Below are 20,844 nucleotides of genomic sequence, written 5' to 3'. Positions count from 1 at the left end.
AAGCCACTTAACTCCATTGCCTTGCAAAAACTTTAAAAAAAAAGGCAGTGAGTAACATAACTTGATCATTGGATAAATTAGATATACATAAAGATAGCTAAATAAATATTTGTATCTATTTTTCCCCCATGAAAAGATCAAAGAAAATATAGCCAGAAATTTAGATATTACAAGGCAAGCAAAATGTCTTGATGGATTGTGCTAGATTTTTCTCCCCCTCTGATTTTTTTTTTCATCTTTTTACTGAATTTCAGATCTCTGAAGCCAGATTGTGAAAGGTCTAACTTCTCTGGACTTTATTTTCTTTGTCTGGAAAATGAAGGATTTGAACTTGATCATGAATTCTTCCCCAAAGAGTCTTTGAATTTGAGAAAAAAATTAAGAAAAATATTTTACTAATTAAATTGAAGCAAAATGAGTCTTTTAAAATCTCACATATTTCATTTCATAAATTTTTAAAAATTATACAAAGAAGAGGTACATAAGCTTTGCCAGATTGCTAACAGGATCCATGAAAAAAAAGAGAAAATATCAAGAACCCCCTGATATAGCTTTTTTTTAGGTCCCTCTACATGTATGATATTCAAGAATGTTGCCATTTATAGGGTATCATGGTGCACATGCCTGGGTAATCCCTGGTGCAGAGGAGATTGAGGTCAATGCATTAGTAGTCTGAAGTTATACACTGCATAATGATAAAAAAGTGATCAATTTTCTTCACTAATACTTGCAATAACATGGTAAACTCCTGGCAAAGGGGGCTTTAAGACTTAGCAAACCAACCTAAGTCTGAAAAACAGTAGGTTAAAGCTTTCAGGTCTGTCAATTTGGGTATCAGAAGTGTGAGTGTTCCCTGCACCTCCATCCTGGGTAAGATAGGAAATAACAACAACAAAGACAAAAGTCTCTTTATAGGGGTGGCTAGGTGGCTAGGTGGCTAGGTGGCGCAGTGGATAAATCACCTGCCCTGGAGTCAGGAGTGCCTGGGTTTGGATCTGGTCTCAGACACTTAGTGATTGCCTAGCTGTGTGGCCTTGGGCAAGCCACTTGGCCCCATTTGCCTTGCAAAAACCTAAAAAAAAAGTCTCTTAATTACAGGACATTGAACAAAAAACCCCTAATTATTGAAAACATGTTGGATGGTGGTCACTCTTAAGTCCTATTTTCATGCATCTCCTCCAGCTAGTTTTGGAATTCCTAGAAAGAATTCTTCATAGTTGGCTCCTCTCTGGAATGTGATTGAACTCCTCCTACCTTCTCAAGGATTGGGGTCTTGTCCTCATTGTTTTCCACTGACTGATCACCATTGAAAATAAGGATTTTTTGGAATTTTAGATTGGCACCACCTTCTGCTTTGCAAACTAGGAGTAACACTTTTAAATCTCAAGAATCTTGTTAAATCTGTAAAAATCACATTCTTCAACTTCAAATGATAGTCTTTATTAACAGGTAATTACCAGCCTGCTCTGGAAAGTCTTCATGGTTCATTTGGCAATAATAGTTGTACTTTTGTGCTTTTTTTTTTTTCTGATGGGGATTTCAATGTACTTGAAAACTAAGGAGAACAGGGGAAATTGTAGAGGTAGAAAAGAATCATTATATGTCCACTAGAATATAAAAAATAAAATATTTTTAAAAGCATTATCAAGTACCTATTTTTTGGTTTTGTTCCTGGCAACACAGTAGATTTTACTCATATTATAAAATATCAATATCTTACCCCTGAATCAAACCTAGTCTTGATATATCACTTATTTTTAGAAGTGCTATGAAACTTTTATTAGACTAATTAAGAAACCATTTCAGTTTACAAACATAATAGTTGTGTCTACTATGTTCAGGTGACAGTGACCTCAGACAGGTCTCTTGTCAATCACTAAAAATTTCACTGCTCATTGCAGTCTCTTAGCAATATGTAACTATCAGTCATGATTTATCAACCATATGCCTCCTCCCTTACCTCTACTGGCCATTCCCCACATTCCTTTTCTCTTTTAAGTTTTTATTTATGTTTTCTCTTTCTTCACTCACTTTATTTATCCCAAGTGTCTTTTCCCCTCCCTCTCCTAAAGAAGCATCCCAAATGAAAAAATAGTATTTTTGAGAGGAAAAAAAATCAGCATCAATTGTTGATAACACAGAAAAAGTCCTAAAACATATAATTCTCCTTTCTTTCGAGACGCACTGAGTTACCAAACCAAAGACATAGTTGAACAAACAATTCATTTGGATATAGATATATCTAAGTAATGTTCAAAATAATGTCAAAAGCATTACATATGGATACTAGAAAAAGTATACCATCTTATTTCCAATTCTAACTTTTCAAGGTAAAATTTCTTAGATATTCCAGTCCTAATTTTTAACCTCTTCTTCAACATTCGAGCAAGAGAGAATCAAACCCAAAAGTTCCAAAACTTATAATAAATCTCCATTCTTCCTGTTACAGAGTTGCCAGAATCATAGTGGATGAATACTAGGCTGGGTGGTATTGCTTTGCCAAATACTTAAGAGATCCAAGTTTTTGCTTCTAGATCCCCAACTCCTCAGACCTTTACAGGGTATTATGTAAGAAGCCTGCCTCAAACTATTGCTAGCCTTATGGTGACTGTTTGAGCACCTTTTCCTTTTTTTTTTTTTTAATAAGGCAATGGAGTTTAGTGTCTTGCCCAAGGCCACGCAGCTAGGTAATTATTAAGTATCCGAGGACAGATTTGAACTCAAGTACTCCGGGGTTGGTGCTCTATCCACTGCGCCACCTAGCCGCCCCTTTAAGCACCTTTTCCAAAGGTTTTCAGCTTGTGTTTCTCTGTCTCTGTGTCTCTGTCTCTGTGTGAATCTGTCTCTGTCTCTTTTTTTGTGTGTGTGTCTCTCTCTCTATCTCTCTCCTCTATCTCTTCTTTGTAGACATACTGAATTTTAAATGATTGCTGATGTCAGCTAATAGGATTTTGACAATAATTTAGCAAAATAATTAGGGCTATATATCTGATAGAAAATAATGAAATCTTTGTATGTAAACTGCTGTGTTCTCCATGAGAGTATGTTAAGGAAATGAGAGAAGAGATTCAATTACATTAGATGGTAAGCCCCTTGAGGTCAGGAACTGTGTTTTTACCTCTTTTTTTTATTTTTAATCCCTAGCATTTAGCACAGTGCTTAGTACATAGATAAAAAATGTTTATTGATCGATTGAATTTACAAACTCAGGGGCTGAAAAAGTGAGAGAAGGGGGTTAGAACTTCTTACAGATGTTCCTAAGAGGAAATAAAAGTTACTGTTGGTGTGAGGAGAATGATAGATACTGTTAGGAACTAGAGACCAAAACATTATATTTTTCATGTCATTGTAAGGAAAGAATTAAACTAAGTCAAGGTGATATGGTCAGGCTTAATCAAAGAATTTATTAATAGGAAGGAGGCCCTGTGACAGGACAAACAAAAAGCAATAGGAAATCTGTTCATATGAAGATTTGGTCCTTAAACTTTGCATGTTTTTTAGAGAGATTGGTCAAGGGGGAGTGTACTAAATGATACAAAATGTGGTGAAAATAGCAGGATTTGTGAATATTCAATTTGTGAATATTCAAGTAAGATGGAGTTGGCTACACATCTGCCACAAATCATTTTTTACCTAAATAAAATATTTATGTGTTTTTTGCTCTTAATTGTAACCAGGATCCTTTTAACTCATGATGTTCATAATTGCAAACATAATTCACTTTACCCTTATAGGGATACAAGCAAACTTTAATTCTTTGACAATTTTTTCAAGGTATGATCTTATTAAGATTGGTTTGATCACTCTTCAGTAATCTAATTAAAATTAATTCCAAGGGACCAATTCCAGTGGATATTTCTTGGGGAAAAAAAAGGCAGTCTTCAACTGAATTCTAAAAATCTCTTCATTAAGCTGAAATACCCTCATAATAAGATTTGTTGAAATGGGACTTGCCCTTTGCTCTATATTACCCAGACAATGGTAACTAACTGCTTAACTTGAGCTTGCTAATGGAAAGGATTGTTGATGAGGCTTCAAAAATCATTTAAAAACTGATATGAAACTAGCAAATACTTGCTTTGTGACCTGTATGTAATGGTTGCATGGAGAATGGGCAATATTCTAAAAATCTTATTACTCAAAAGTGCATGATTTTTTATCTCAAAATAAAAGATGTAATTTGCAGAGTGTTTCACATAAAATCAGACTCACTCATTTAATGACATATATATATGTATGTATATATATATATATGGAGAGAGAGAGAGAGAGAGAGAGAGAGAGAGAGAGAGAGAGAGAGAGAGAGAGAGAGAGAGAAACCCTGGGAATTTTAAGCAAGAATAAGCAAGAAGTTCAAAGTTTGAATTGATCAAGCATTTGCCTATGTGAGCCATCTTTCACTTTTGAATGGAGAACTTTGTATGGAGTAAATAAGAGAAAAATAGGGAGAAAGATCTTTTAGATTTGAAGACTTGCTTTTGTGTTTTTTCCAGATATGAATTTTATGCTATATTTGATTTGTTAATGAGATTTTTGCATATCAAGTAGATAGATTTGAGAATCTAAGAGACAGAATGGTTTTCCTTTGATTTTGAATTATTTTGATTCTCCTTGTCATTGTACTCTGAATTTACATATTAAGAATTAAGAAATGTCCAGCTATTGAATAGAAAGAAAATCAAAACAATTAAGAAAATAATACACATATATTTTAAAGGTGCAATAAATATAAAAACAGTATATGCTTATGGGGGCTCAATATTTTATTATGTTAATGTTTGAAAATTTATGCAGTCAGAAAGACCTTAGTTTGTGTCAGTTCTGTGTGATTCTGGCAAAAACCACTTACTTTCTTAGTAGTTTGTATAACTCTCTTTGCCAGACTACATGGGTAGAGGTAATTTCCTCATTTGAGAGTTCCCTATGCCAGATCCAGTCTTTAGACTAATCAAACAGAAAAGAATGGTTTAAAGAAACCTTTAAGATTACATTTGTGACCTGATAAACCAGCAATATTACTTGGGGGGGGGGGGGTGGGAGTGGGGGAAGAGGGAAAGGACTCATAGATACAAAATATTCATATCAATACTTTTTTGATGTGATAGCAAAGAACTGGAAATGAAAATAATACTCATAAGTTGGTGAATGCTTTAACAAATTGTGACATAAGATTGGCATATAATATTACTTTTTTCCACAAGAAATGACACAAGGAAAATATTCAGGAAAATGTGGAAGGACGTATGATCTGATGCAGAGTAAAGTGAGCAAAATCCAGAAAACTATTTATATAGTAACTGCAACAATAGAAACAACAAGTTTGAATGACTTAAAATTTTTGATCCAGGAAATCCAGTAGACTCATGATAAAGCATCTTGCCCATTAATTCATAAAGAACTCATAGAATAGGCACATAGAATTAAATAGTTATTTTGTAGACATTGTTATGTTGTATTTTTCTTGACCATACTTCTTTTTATTATTGATATTCATCCTTCATTTTTGAAGAGGAAGAGTGCCATCTTAATACAATATCTAAGTTTGCATATCAATTGGATTAGAGTAAGGCACAAAGCTGTCAGCCACACTCTCTCTTCCAGATTCATCTAAGTCCAGTGGTAAGACAAAAGTCAAAATGACTGATGACGGTCTGGAATGAGAGAATGACCTTGGCATTTTTGAAATCTGCCTGAGCTCCAAGCACTTCATAGTATCTTCATGGCTGTTGGAACAAATTATGTTTTGTACCCACTACAGCTAGGGGAAATTTTCACATTCTTGGGGGGAGACATCTCACTAACTTGCTAATGGGTTTGAGGCCTGTTTAATTACTTTCAAGCTGGTTTAGCCCACCTGCCAAGATTTTACTTGGGATGTGTCCACTGTTCATGCTACAACTTTTTGGAACAGTAGGGAGGGACTTTTTTTAGAAGCAGGAAAGGTAAGAGTGCTATAAGAAAAAATTAGCAAAAAATATTAACAATGGAATTTTTTAATACACAGGAGAATTAGAAATAGACAAATTGGAACATTTTCAAAGTAAATATGAATAATGAGGGGCAGCCAGATGGCACAGTGTATAGAGCACTGGAGTCAGGAGGACCTGAGTTCAAATCCAACTTCAGACACTTAATAATTACATAGCTGTGTGACCTTGGGCAAGTCACTTAACCCATTGCCTTGCAAAAAACTAAAAAAATGTGTGTAATGTACTGTTTATTTTTCTAAAGTCTGTACATAAAGAAGTCTTAATTTTGTATAAAGTCTTTTCAATTATGGAAATGTTCAGATTTGTCATGTTTAGAATAATTTACAAAGCAGCTAAAACTAAAATCCTGAAAAAAAATTAGTTTTAATAAGTCTATGTTTAAACCCTGCCTCCCCCCGCAAATAACTACTACTTAAAGAGATGTAATATTTTTGCTATGTTTTTAGAAGTCCTGTGTTGGTGTTCCAGTGTATCCACCGCCATGTCATTTGCTTAGACTGTTTCCATTTATACTGTGTAACAAGACTGAATGATCGACAGTTCATTCATGATGCAATGCTTGGTTATTCCCTTCCTTGTGTGGGTAAGTCTATCATTTAATTTTTTTTATCTAAGTTGAAAAATAAAAGAATTAGTGATTTTAAATTGCATATCTTAAGTAAATCTAAGAAATATATTGTCTTAATGACTTGATTACCAAATTTTACATTTATATATATATATATATATTTAACATTTATTTTCTTCATATTTATGCGTATACATATGTAGATTATTACCTATCTGTATGTATTTATTCCAAGGATGTTTCTTTATCATTCCAATCAACCAATGAGTATTTTTTAGAGCAAAATATATAAATAAGACTTATAAACCCTGGAACCTCAAATGGAGTATAAAATGTGGTCTATAACTTTGAAGAACTTAGTCATATTGTAAAAAGAATTTTAATATTGGTGAATAGTATAAAGAAAAATATTAAATAAAGTGGTACAGATAATAAATTTACTAAGATTTTGGAGGAAGTGCTGCTTAGTATAAACTGAGTTTGTGATGAAAGGGTATTTTGAGCAACTAGGGAGAGCTATTCTAGAAAGGCATTCAGATCTCATGCATTATTTTGATACTTCTACTTTTGATTTAGAGAAAATCAAATGAATTTTACATATATATGTATATATATGCATATATATATATATATATTATCTTGCCCATTTGATTGTGAAATCTTTGAGAACAAGAATTATATGAATTTCCTCTTGGTATCCCTAGCACATTAAGCATGGTCCTCCATAAGGTGGGTGAACTTTTTTTGGTGAACTATAGGGAGGATCTATTTATACAAGAGTCACAGAATAAAAAGACTTGGATGGAATGAGACCCTCATTGTTGGAAGGAATATCCACATGATGTAATCACAGATTAATTTGAGTCCTTCAGTACTTCAGTAATATCATTTTGGTTCTAAAAATATTTGTGTCACAAGCAAATATGAATATTTTTCAGATAAACATTTTATTTTCCAAATTGTTAAGATTTTAGCAACATACTAACTTTAACTCTTCTTTAAAAAGCTTACATCTTGACCTACAAATCTCTGAAACAAATAAGTTATTAACTGTGTGCCCTTATTTTCAAGTGCTAATAGGAAATTTAACAAAGACATCTGTTAAAAATTATTTTTATCAGTTGCCACTACAGTTTTGAAAGACATGTCGAGAAATAAGAATAACTAAAGAAATGTCAAGTCTAAAAATCTTTTAAGTTGTTCTGTTGACAGGGAACACAATAAAGAGATGTATATTATTTTTAGAGTTCAAGCCAAATTTTATATTGCATTTCATCAGTTAGGGCTGCAATAATCCTATCCGTCCTTGATAGCAATGGGCAGAAGGTCAAGAGCACATCTAACTTCAAAGAACAGAGACAAATGTGAATTTGAGGCCCCTCTTTGGAACTTGTTCCATGATGAACAGTATCCCTTGAAAACTAGGGTCAACAGCAGGACCTATATGCATGGTATCTAAAATCAGCTTCTGTCTTCATTCCATTGAATCCTTTGCCTCTCAGACACAGAGAGCGATTCCAAGCCTCTCACAGCTCAAGTCCTTAATCCCACTACCATGAATGGGCTCCAAGTTTATGACATCATTCATATGATATCCATCAAGTTCTTGGAAGTCATAGTTTGCATAATTTTAATCTTAGTACAACAAAGAACACCTTTGAAGACCCCTGACCACAACAATTTGGTATCTATTTTAAAAGATATAAGTTTTTTTTCAAAATATCTGTCTCAGAGGAGTCAATTTATTATTCTCAGCTGGACTAAAACCCAGTTGTCTACCTACCCTCGTTATTAGGAAGTTAAGGACAGGGTTTCTCCTTTTTTTTAAGTAGTAATACATTTACCTATCCACTGAATGGTTTTGAATTTCTTAATCCAACTTTTCAGGAACCTGTCATGATAATCAACAATCTCCACTTTATACTATTTTTAGAAGAAATTTCATTTTGATGTGTTTAAGTGTATATGTGTGTATTTCTGTGTCTTTGTAGATCTGTAATCATAAAGTTTTTTTTATAATCCACTGAGGTACATAATCCAAATAAATTATCTACATCAGATCACAAAAATTCAAAAAGATGTTACTGAAAGATTCCTAGCATACACACATAATATATATATATATATATATTGTGTGTGTGTGTGTGTGTGTGTGTATATATATATGTATATATATATATATATATATATATATATATATGATAGATTGATAGCATGTATGTTTGTTAGTGCTCACTGACTTTTTTCTGTTAAAAAAGGGGTGTTCTAGGGCAGCTAGGTGGCACAATGGATAGAGCACTGGCCCTGGAGACAGTTCAATTCCAGCCTCAGATACTTAATAATTACTTAATTGTGTGATCTTGAGTAAGTCACTTAACCCCATTACCTTGCAAAAACCAAAAAGAAAAGAAAAAGGGGAGTTACCATGGATTTAGTTGAATATATTACTCAGTGGCTTCTAGTTTTACTGATATGAAAATAAATAAGCCTTAAAGGATACCATGGAAATTTTTTTTAATAATAGTTTTTCCAATTACATCCATAGATAATTTTCAACATTCATTTTCATGTTGGTTTCCAAATTTTTCACTGTCCCTCCTCTCCTTCCATTCTCCCCAAGTCAACAAGCAATCTGATTTAAGTTATACATGTGCAATCATGTTAAACATATTTCCACATAAGTTATGTTGTGAATGATGAATGAGAACAAAAGTAAAAAGCCACAAGAAACAAAATATAAATAGAAAGAAGTGAAAATAGTATGCTTCAATCTATATTCATACTCCATAGTTCTTTCTCTGAATGTGAATGGCATTTTACATTAAAAGTCGATTAGAATTGTCTTAGATTACTGTATTGAGAAGAGTCAAGTCTATCATAGTTGATCATCACATAAAGTTGCTGTTAATAGGTATAATGTTCTCCTGGTTCTGCTTACTTCACTCAGCATTAGTTCATGTTAAGTCTTTCCAAGTGTTTCTTAAATCCACCTGCTCATTATTTTTATAGAATAATAGTATTCAAATACATTCATATACCACAACTTGTTCAACAATTCCTCAATTGATGAACATCTCCTCAATTTCCAATTCTTTACCACCAAAGAATTATTGGGGTTTTTTGGGGGGTTGGGGTACATGTGAGTTCTTTTCACTTTTAATGATCACTTAGTGATGCAGACCTATAATGATATTTCTAGATCCAAGGATATGCACAGTTTTATAGTCCTTTAGGCATGATTCTAAATTTCTCTACATAATTGTTGGATCAGTTCACAGCTCCACCAACAGTGCATTAGTTCTCTCACATTCTTTCCAATATTTATCATTTTCCTTTTCTGCCATATTGGACAATCTGATAGGTGTGAGGTGGTACCTCAGAGTTGTTTTAATTTTCACTTCTATATTCAATAATGATTTAGGGCATTTTTTATATTATAGATAACCTTGATTTATTTATCTGAAAATTGCCTGTTCACATCCCTTGACCATTTGTCAATTGGGAAATGAATAGTATTCTTATAAACTTGACTCAGTTATATCTGTATTTTAAAAATGAAGCCTTTATCAGAAACACTGGCTTTTAATAACTGTTTTTCAACTTTCTTTTTTTCCTTCTAATCATAGTTACATTGCTTTTGTTTGTGCAAAACCTTTGAAATTTAATGTAATCAAAATCACCTGTCTCTTGTTTGGTTATAAAGTCTTCCCCTCTTCATAGATTTGCTCTTTTAATTGGCTTAGGATATCACCCTTTATATCTAAATCATGTGCCTCTTTTGGTCTTATCTTGGTGTATAAGATGTTGGTCTATGTCCAGTTTCTGCCATAATATCTTCCAGTTTTCCCAGCAGGTTTTGACAAATAGTGATTTCTTATCCTAGAAATTGGAGTCTTTGGGTTGATCAAATAGTAGATCAATATAGTTGTTTACACTGCCTTGTGTACTTAATGCATTCCACCAAATAGTATTGACATACCAGATAGAATTGATGACTGCTGCTTTGTAATTTAATTTTAGATCTGCTGTGGCTGGACCACCTTCCTTTGCATTTTTGGTAATTACTTTAAAAACTAAAAATCATTAAGTAAATTTTTGTAATAAATAATGTATTGAAAAATTGTACTAAAATGATACTGATGCCACTCTTATTTTTTGTTGTAGCCATTTTGAACTAACTGCCATAAAAGTTCTTCCCTAAGGTTTATTAGGGCAAGGTCATGACCCTATTCTAGGTTTTCCAAAACTCTGCAAAAAGAATTGAAGCTTTATTAAATCTTCCCAAAGCATAATGCTTTTGTGTCTATCCCAAATGTTCATATATCTGAATAATGTTAAATTTGAAGAGGGTCATCCCTTGTATTTTGGTCACAGAGTATTAACTGTATATGCATGTTCACATATATAGGTATATGTTTGTGTGTGCATATATATATTTATTATATACATACATATATATGTATATGGAAACAGATGGAAAGATACATTTAGAAGCATATATATAATTAGTCACATCTACTCATTAGTTTCATCTCCTGGGACTCAGGTGAAAGAGGAGGGCTGCAGTTTGCAATCATGGAGTACCCACACAGAAGAAATCAAATATTTTGAAATATTCTAGGATTTGCAGATAAAGAAAGATCTCCCAAACACTAGTAATCCTTTTTCAGACATTACAATTCTTTTCACTGTATTAGTGCTCTACAGCAACAAAATCATTGAAGCTACAAAATCTCATAAAAATTTAGATGTCAAATGAACAAAAGCGAGATTAAATTTTTTAGCATTTTTTTCTCATTCTTCCTCAAAGTCCCCAAATATTAGCTCTGTCATATATCAGCAGATGGTTTTCCATATCAGATTGATTCCACCAGCACCCTTTCTGGTGACAAACAAAAGCTCAAATAGGCCATTGATAAAGGCTATGATGATGATTCATATGTATGCTAGCAAATAATTCATGTGAATACATAACTTTTGGGGAAAATGTCATATTTTTTCCAAACTTAATAGATATTATAAGAATACATTTTATCTTAAAATAAGTCATTTTGAATCTCTGAAGAATAAGCATTGTATTGTATTTTGCATTAGTTATAAAGAATAGTCTGTATATGGAAAAGGGATTGTAGAAATAACTTCTGTCTCAGGAAAATCTGTTTCGCCTCTACAGTACAATACAATACATCAAATTTGGTCTCTGATACAATCAAACTTTCTCATTTTGGATTATTCACTTAATCTCTAAGTTATTCAGGCAATTCTCTAAGACTAACATTGCATACAAGGTTCTGGCATGCATTGGATGAGGGAATTCCTACAGAAAGAAATAATGATTTTGATTAAAAAATAAAATATGAACAAGCTTCCTTTCATTTCAGGAATTTCTGCTGCATCATTTTAATAGTAATTTTCCCGATTACATGTCAAGACAATTTTTAGCATTCATTTTTACAAGATTTTGAATTATAAATTTATTTCCTCTCTCCCGTCTCTTCTGTTCAAAATGGTTGACAATTGGATCATGATATCATCTAAAATATTTTAACATATTAGTTATGGTTGTGAAAGAAAACAGATCAAAAGAAAAAAGTTCAAAAAAAGAATTAAGTAAAAAAATGTGCTTTGATCTTCATTTAGAGTTCTTCAGCTCTTTATCTTGATGTGAATGGCATTTTCCTTCATGATTCCTTTGTACTTTCCTTGGATCATTGTATTGCTGCAAAGAACTGAGACAGTCATACTTGACTGATACTGTTTACAGTGTTTTCCTAGTTCTGCTCATTTCTCTTTGCATTAGTTCATTCACAAATTTGAGAGCAATCACTTTTTTTGTTGATATTTTGTTTTATTTTTCTAATCACTTGTTATGAATGTTATTCAGTGTTCATCCACTTGCAAATTTATGTTACATAATTTTCTTCCATTCTCCCCTTCCTATACCACCCACCTCAACAGCAGTTTGTTTACAAATTAATCATTTTATGAATAAGGAATTAGGACTGAGGAAAAAGAAAGAAAACCATGGGATAGAAAGAAAAAAACAAGAAAGCAAAGGAAAAAAATTTGAAAAAGTGAACCTAGTGATCATTCATATTCTTTGGTGTTTTTTTTTGTTGTTGTTGTTTGAATGTGGATAACATTGTCTAAAACCAGTCTCCTGGGTTGTCCTTGTTCTCTGAACTGCTGAGAGATACTCCATCCATCATCACTGTTTATCAACTCATAATATGGTTGTTAATGTGTATAATATTATCTACTTCCTTCATTCAGCATCAGTTTGTGTAATTCTTTCCATTCTTCTCTAGAGTCTGACCCTTCATGGCTTCTTATAGAACAGTAGTATTCCATAACATTTATATGCCATGTTTTGTTCAGCCATTCCCCAGTTGATGGGCATCCCCTCAATTTTCAATTCCTTGCCACTACAAAAAGAACTGCTGCAAATATTTTTGAACGTGTGGGATTTTTCCCAGTTTTTATGATTTCTTCTGGATATAAGCCTAGTAGTGGCATTTCTGTATTAAAGTATATGATCAGTTTTATTGCTCCTTGGGCATAGTTCCATATTGAGTGCAATCTTTTTCTTTGTATCTCCACTGCTTACTCAGCACACACAGTAGGTATTGACAAAAATGTTTATGATTGATAAATGCTTGTTGACCTGACTTGACTTACATTCTGTGATTCTGTGTAACTAGAGGGAGCAGTAATAGAAGGGTTGCCTGAATAGTATGTTAGTATTGTCAAGATCTCAAACAATGAGGACGTCTTCAATGATTTTGATGTAGCCTTCATGCATGCACAACTCATGTTAATCCAATTCATTCAGAAGTCAAAACAGCAACTCAAAAAGAAGAATAAACAATAATTCAAGGTCATAGATGATAATGGCACTGGTAGTGAAGGTGTGAAGTGATTGTGATTTACATCAGTTGACAATGTAATTATGGATTCATTAGAGTGCCAAATGTTCTAATATAGCCTTCAAGTGCCAACATTCATTTGTATTGCTCATCAAAATCTTTTCCATATTTGATAAAACTGGCTCACATTATGTCTTTGTTTGAGTCTTTTCACTGAGACCTGCTCATGCTGATTGTATTATAGTTGTTCTGTTTTAAAAACTCATATGCTATGTTCATGCATCTCAGATTTTGATGTATCACAATCTTCCAAGGATTTAATTACCTACCTACTTGAAACCATAATTACATATAGGGAAAAAAGAACTTGGATTTGATATTTTCTTGGCTCATACTTTTTAGAGTCATGTTCAGATGTCCAGGTTTTCTTTTTAAGTCTTACATAAATTCGTTACATTCCTGCCTTCAATGTATACATTAACAACAACATTGCCATACGATCCACCTTGATGGTAGTAGATCCTCTCAGCAGTTCAGAGAGCTTCATAATCGTATTAGACTGGTTATGGACAATGCTATCCCTATCCAGACAAAGAAAAAAATCAAATTAAAACAAAACAAAAACTATTTAGAATCTGATGAACACTTTATAAAAAATATCCCTTATGTATCTCTTTGCATGAATCCTAATTCCTCATGTTAAAAATGACTAATCTGTAAATATGATTATCACAAATATGTATGTACAGTGTTAACCTGACTGTTTGCCAGTGATGGGAGGGAGGGAGGGAGGAAGGGAGGGTGGAAGACAATTTTGTAACTTAAAAATATAATATGCATATGAATGAATGTTGAAAAACTTTCATAACATGCATTTGTAAAAATAAAATATCAATAAAACCATTCTTTCCTTCAAGGAATGAAAAGTGGAATCCATATCATAAGATTGTTTCTATATTATCCCTAGCTATTATGCTTCTTGTACATCCAATAATATTGTCCCTACATATTTGTCATAATACATCATGACTTAAATTGTCACCTTGTTTTATTGAATATCAGAACATATTTATTAAAACTATTTCATAGAAACACTGATACTTTAAAAAGATATAGATGTAATTAGTAAATCAACAAAGATTTATTATTTGATGGGAATTTACTAAGAGTACAATGAGAATATAAAGGACAAAAACAGTCCCTGATATCAAGGTGATTAGATTTTGTCTTTACCCCATTCTTATCCCAAATATTTTATTAAAAAGTTCTGTGCTATCTAGGGTCATGGTATGGAGATGTTAGTGGCTATTTGCTCTCATCTACAAAATTGTTACATCTGTCTCCTAATCATTAACTGTCGTCTCTATCATCAATACCTTCTCCTTTCTCCATTTCTACTTCTGACTGACATGTTTTCTGTCATCATCACAACTCTCTACTACATCTTTCCTTCCATTTTTATTTTTCCTTCTTTCTTGTACTTTCCATCTCCTTTCACTATAGTCACATTCTTTAGCTTTTACACTTTTGGCTAACCTTGAAATAAAAAAATCAGTGTACTTCTTTTCTTATACATAGTGACCTCATGGTAGATAATCTTTGATGGTTAGTTTCTCTCATTTATATTCATTCATTGTTGGATACCCTTTCTCTCTCTACTGCTAAAATTGTTTCTTTTGTTTTTTTACTTTCATCCAATATTTATGTCTAATTTCAAAGCTCTTCCAAAAGACTAAAAATTCTAGAATCCTGGTCATCAAATCTAAGCACAGATAATAGTACATAGTACATTGGCAAATACACACACACACACACACACACACACATACATGTTTGTGTACTTTGCTTATATATGTATATTTATATATATTCTTATATACATATATTCACTTATAGATATTCCTATACCATTCCCCCTTAAAATTCATAATAATACTTAGTAATTATATGAAAATATATATATGCATATGAATGTAATTTAGTTGACTGTGGGACACAGGAAAACCTGATTTTACATATGGTCTTTGATGGGTGACAGTTGTATAACTCTCAGAAAATGACTTAAATCTTTCATGATTATGTTAGTCTCTAAAAAACTGTAAGTCTCAAAGCAAGTATAGAACTTCTATATCATTGGAATCATAGGTCCAGGGGCAGCTAGATGGCAGAGTGAATAGAGTACCAGCCCTAGAGTCAGGAGGACCTGAGTAGAAATATGGCCTCAGACACTTAATATTACCTAGTTGTGTGACCTTGGGCAGGTCACTTAACCCCATTGCCTTAAATAAAAATAAAAAAGAAGTCATAGATCTAGCTAAAAATATTTTGGTTTAGATCTGGTATATCATCAATGAAGGAAACATTCTTCATAGTAATTTCTTTCTGCAATGAAGATGAACAGCTTTTCTAGACTAGGATCACCAAGAGGGTAGTGATTTGACTTTGGTCACACAGCCAGTATGTTTAAAAAGGAGAACTTGAATGCAGACCTTGCTGATTCCAAGGTCATTCCTTTCTTCACTATGCTACTTACTTCATGCTTACCTCATGGATAATAATTTCTTAATCAATATTGATTGAATTAAATCCTATTAAAAAGCCCTTGGTAATATGTTGCAATCCAATCCAGTCATGCCCATTTTGTAACTCTCCATTGCCCTTCACAGAAGCTGAAGCTTAAATTCTTTGGAGATTATGACATTTCTTCACTTGAGCCATACAACATGCAGCATCAGTAAAAGAATATTGATATTAAAAAGATGGATCTTTGTTTCAGGGAGAGGTATAGGGGTATTAAAAGCACAACATAGTTTCCCAAATGCCATCCAGTCCAGTTTATTCCTCCTCTATATTTTTGGCCCCAGTGAATTGCCCACAGTATCTATCCAGGATAAACATACTGATGGGAGAGCTCTATGGGTTGTCCATCCAAGGACATATAATCATTTGTACAATAGGCACTTGGAAATAGTTAGGATTTAGAAATAGCTTTGTTAGAGAATTTTATTCTATGTTGTACATCACACAGCACATATGGCCCCTATTATGTTTTTGTCCATATAATTAGGTTGTAATAAAGTCACACATTAAGTCATTTGATGAGCCAACTTGACATCCCCCTACTATGGTTGTCATGCTGTTTTAGTAATATTCAACATCCTTTTGTTCATATAAATTTAACTCATAAGTGTTTTTTCCTTCTTGTTTTTCTCCCCTTCCCCACTCCCTTCAAAGGAAAGGACTATGAGGAATATTGGAAAGCTATTTGAAAAGAAATTAAAGAGATAGTATGCCCTTTTATAAGTAGAAAAATCAAAACATATTTCACCTAAAGTTTCTCTGCTTTTTTGGAAAGAGGCCAATGTGTACAGTATGAATTTTCTTCAACAAGATGATATTTTCTCCTTCCCACTTTTCACTTGCATTTATCGCAGTGTCTGTTGTTAATATTAGAAAACTGTAGGATTTTTTTCTATTATGCATGAGATTTTAAAGAGTTTTCCTATAGGCTAAGTACAATTTACAAAGATTCTGATGGGCCATTTAAAAAAAAATTAGAATATAGAATTGTAAGTTAATGGGGAAAAAATCATCCAAGAAAGTAACAAATCTTCATTGAAATATACTTGAATAGCATGCAGTGTGATCATAGTTGATTGTTAAAAAATTACATTAGTCTTCATTAAAAGCCCATAAGCATTCTTTCTTTTAACAGTGTAAATATTTTTAATTACTAGAACATGAGCTCTGAGTTTGAAGCCTTAGTCTTGTTAAGCCCATCCTCCACCTCTATTGTATCTACAGATTAATCTAAACTTTATGATGATAGTATCGGTTGTTATTAAGCAGTAGGGATTTGGTGAATGCATACCATCTGACAAGGACAGTTTGATAATGGCAGTCCTGAAATCAGGAGGATTTGTGTTCAAGTCTGTCCTCAAATACTTGGTGCTCACCAGCGGGGTGACCTCGGGCAAGTCACTTAAGCCTGACTGCCTCTCATCCATGACTACCTCCAGCTGTACTAATTCATATCTGGTCACTGGATTCAGATGGCTTCAGAGGAGAAAGTGATACTGGTGACTTAGCACAGCATCCTGCTCACTCAAATCTAGTTCACATCCTTGTCATGGCATCACCTCCTAGATGTCATGATCTTCTTCGAGAAGAGGGATAAACATCATCACCATCATCACTTTATGATAGACATGGCCTCGGAACTGAAGGCACAAAGAGAAGACATTCTAGATGGATACCTGGAGAACATAATTTTCCTTTAATTATGAGTTGTAATTTCCAAGATATGAAACCTATGGGGTTTTTTTTTTTCAGCTTGGTGAAACGACTTTCTCAACCAGAGTAAATGAGGAAATGACTTGAACTTTCAAGTCTGAGAGTTGAGAGTGACATGGGTGACCAAGAGGTCAAATGATTTTCCCAGAGTCACATTTCCAGTGTGTATCAGACCTGGGACTTAAACCCAAATCTTCTCCTACTACTTTTGCCTTGCTTGCTATACATAGCTATTATAGGTAACTTTTTCTTAGTTGGTATAAGTATAAAGTACAAAAATGGATTCCTGATAATCTCTTTTGTTTCTACATTTAGAGTTCACCGATGCCCATCCATAGCAGAATAAAAGCAAACAGTAATATGTAAGTAGGGTCACTGTGAATGATAAGCTCTTTGTTATCACAGGATGATAATAATTTGAGTCAAAGAGGATTTGTGTGACAAGAATTTCAAAAAAGTGATGCTTCCTGGGTAAATTGAATATCTACCTTTCTTTGTCAGTAGTTCTATGCACCACTAGCTACAATATTAGATCTTTGTTTTTGTGTGTATGCATGTGGTTCAGCTATAGTGTGTCATTAGGTTTTAAATGCTGCATTATTTAGCTGGACCTGCCACCGTGGCAGCTGAGTGATTGCAGACAACAAGGAACATGTAGCATTCGAATATCTTAAGGATACTATAGTCTCTGCTTAATTTTCTCTAGCCCAGTCAGTCTCTTGGTGACTTCTTAGGAAATAAAAGCTGTGCCTCCTGTACTATAGCTCCATCATTCTAAGCAAAGCAAGGGCTTTTCTAGCCTAGAGATGGGTATTAGAGACAGAAATTGCATAGAAATCAATGCAAACACTTTAAGTAGCTATATCTGAATATATATATATATATATATATATATAAAATGTATATGTATGTATGTATGTATATGTGTCATATATTCACACTTGTCCTATATGAGTGTACCTACATGCCTAACTAGTCCTTGCATAGTACCTCATTGATTATTGCTCACCATTATCATCAGAAGCATTCATTAAGGGTCCACAAAAGCCATATCAGGTTCTCTGTTCTGGTCTGGTCCCTTTTCTAAAATGACATGCAATAGAGTGAAAGTGATATATTCCATCTCCCCATATGATGTCTTGTATTAATGAGGCGCCATGCAAAGAAATGGCTTTGAGCAGGTGACCTCCAACTCTCTTTGAAATAATTATAAATGTGCTTAGTGGAGATCACTTGAATATTCATGGCAGACAGTATATAACTTTTAGCTTCTAAGCAGAGCAGGAAAAACAATTCAATACGTGGAAGATATCAATACAACAAGAAGAGGAGTGGTTTATTATGCTAGCACACATGGCAGAAGCATTCACTGTGCCTTCCTTGTTTCTATAGGTTCAGCATGATGCATCTTTCATAGAGGCTTCATGGAGTGATGGAAAGAGTACTAGAACTAGAATCAGACAGCTCATAGTCCTACCTTGCTTCTAGCAATGTTAAGAGAGACACAATTTTCTCATCTCTATGATTAGTGCTGTTGTTCCATCAGGATACAGGCAGAGCTACATGAGTGGTCTGCAATTTCCTTCTCCACCTCATTTTGCAGTTGAGGAAACTGAGGTAAACAGAGTGACGTGATGTACTTTAGAGTCCCACAGCCAGTAAAGTATCTGAGGCTACATTTAAATTCAAATCTTCCTGACTTCAGCCCTGGCACTCTCTACATTGCATCACTCATCCGTATAATAGAGAGCATGATTTGCCTATTATCTTGATCATAGGATTATTATGAATAAAACATCATATAAATCTTAAAGTACCACAAAAGGAAGAGATGATGATGAAGATGTTGATGATGATTCTGACAGAGCCCTTTGCTTGGTACAGTGATAAGTGTTCAGGTTTATGATTTCAATGATATAGCGGAACTTGTGAATGAGGAAATTCCTAGAAGTAGTGGCCCACACCTTCTATGCATTATACAGGCTTAGAATTCTGCATGGGTTATACTGCCTCTGCATATGTCTGCTAATAAGTAAGAGCTAGAAAGGAATTCTTTCATCTTATATTTTTCAGATTTTTATCAAGATTTTTATGCTGGGATTTTGTGTGTGTGTGAGTATGAGGGTGTGTTTGTATGAGAGTCTAGATATTTCTTGAGCAATTGAGAAGAGAACCTATCTATAGAAATGATTAAGTAAGAGAAAATAAGAGAGATGAAAGTTGGGAGAATTGGTAGTTTTTTTCCTTCAAATAATATACTGATGTCCTCTCTTCCTCCTCCTTCCCTTCCCCCCAGCTCTATCCTACGTGTTATTAGTCACCTTCCAGTTTAGAATAGATGTTCCCTGAGGTTCCTTCCAGCTCAAACACTGTTTGACTGTGATTCAATAATTCTTAGACAGTCACCAGTTTATTGTTACCTCCAGGTAAAGAGAAGGCCTGCTGCAAGTGAACCTGTCCATCAGACTCTCTTTTGCTACAGTAATGTGACATAATGGTGCTCCCCAAGGTGTACCTTAGCTATAGTTATCATCTTTCTCTACATGCATCGTGGCATAAGTGCTCCAAGTTGCTATGGGCAACTTGCTAACATATTGGCTGGAAACCTCACTTTTAAAATCTGGGCTGCCAACCAAATATTTCAGAAAGTGCTTCCTTATCACTTACCACCCCCCATAGATTTTTAATTATGAAAATAGCGTCTCTTCTCTGTAAAGGAATTCTTTACTTTTATGAGTTCTCTTTTAACACAAAGGTTGCTTAATCTTACTTATAACCTTGCCTTTAGTTCATACCCAGAAACTCCAGATTAGCCCTTAAGGCTATTAAGACCCCAGGGTTAGGTGAGAGAAACAATATCTAGATCTAAAAAGTTTTATTTTTTCAGCCTATATTCTCTTTATGGGAAGCAACATAATCAGTCAACTCATGTACAACTTAGACTCTCTTTCTTATAACATCCTGTTCCCTACCCACTCACTTTTGATTGATGGATCTACAGTTCCAGTTATATTCTCTTGGCCTAGAAATTCTTTGGGAAGAACATAAATCATAAAATCACAGATCTAATGCAGAGAGAATCCTTAGAAATCATCCAGTCTAACCTTCATTTTAGATTTGAACACTG

The 20,844-nt window shown here is 33.7% G+C and overlaps 1 protein-coding gene across 4 annotated transcripts in view; it reads left to right on the top strand.

Moving 5' to 3' along the window:
- PRKN (parkin RBR E3 ubiquitin protein ligase) overlaps positions 1-20,844 on the top strand; it is a 2,033,074-nt gene that overhangs the window by 1,369,972 nt on the left and 642,258 nt on the right. For all 4 annotated transcript variants that reach the window (XM_074187997.1, XM_074187995.1, XM_074187996.1 and 1 more), the window contains one exon: positions 6,437-6,573. In XM_074187997.1, the coding sequence (XP_074044098.1) occupies positions 6,437-6,573 (137 nt within the window). The remainder of the gene's footprint in view (positions 1-6,436; positions 6,574-20,844) is intronic.

The sequence above is a fragment of the Macrotis lagotis genome, chromosome 5, assembly GCF_037893015.1.
Source record: "Macrotis lagotis isolate mMagLag1 chromosome 5, bilby.v1.9.chrom.fasta, whole genome shotgun sequence".
Classification (NCBI taxonomy): Eukaryota; Metazoa; Chordata; class Mammalia; order Peramelemorphia; family Peramelidae; genus Macrotis; species Macrotis lagotis.
The sequence above is the reverse complement of the archived record's forward strand: the minus strand, read 5'-3'. Positions and strand labels throughout refer to the sequence as shown.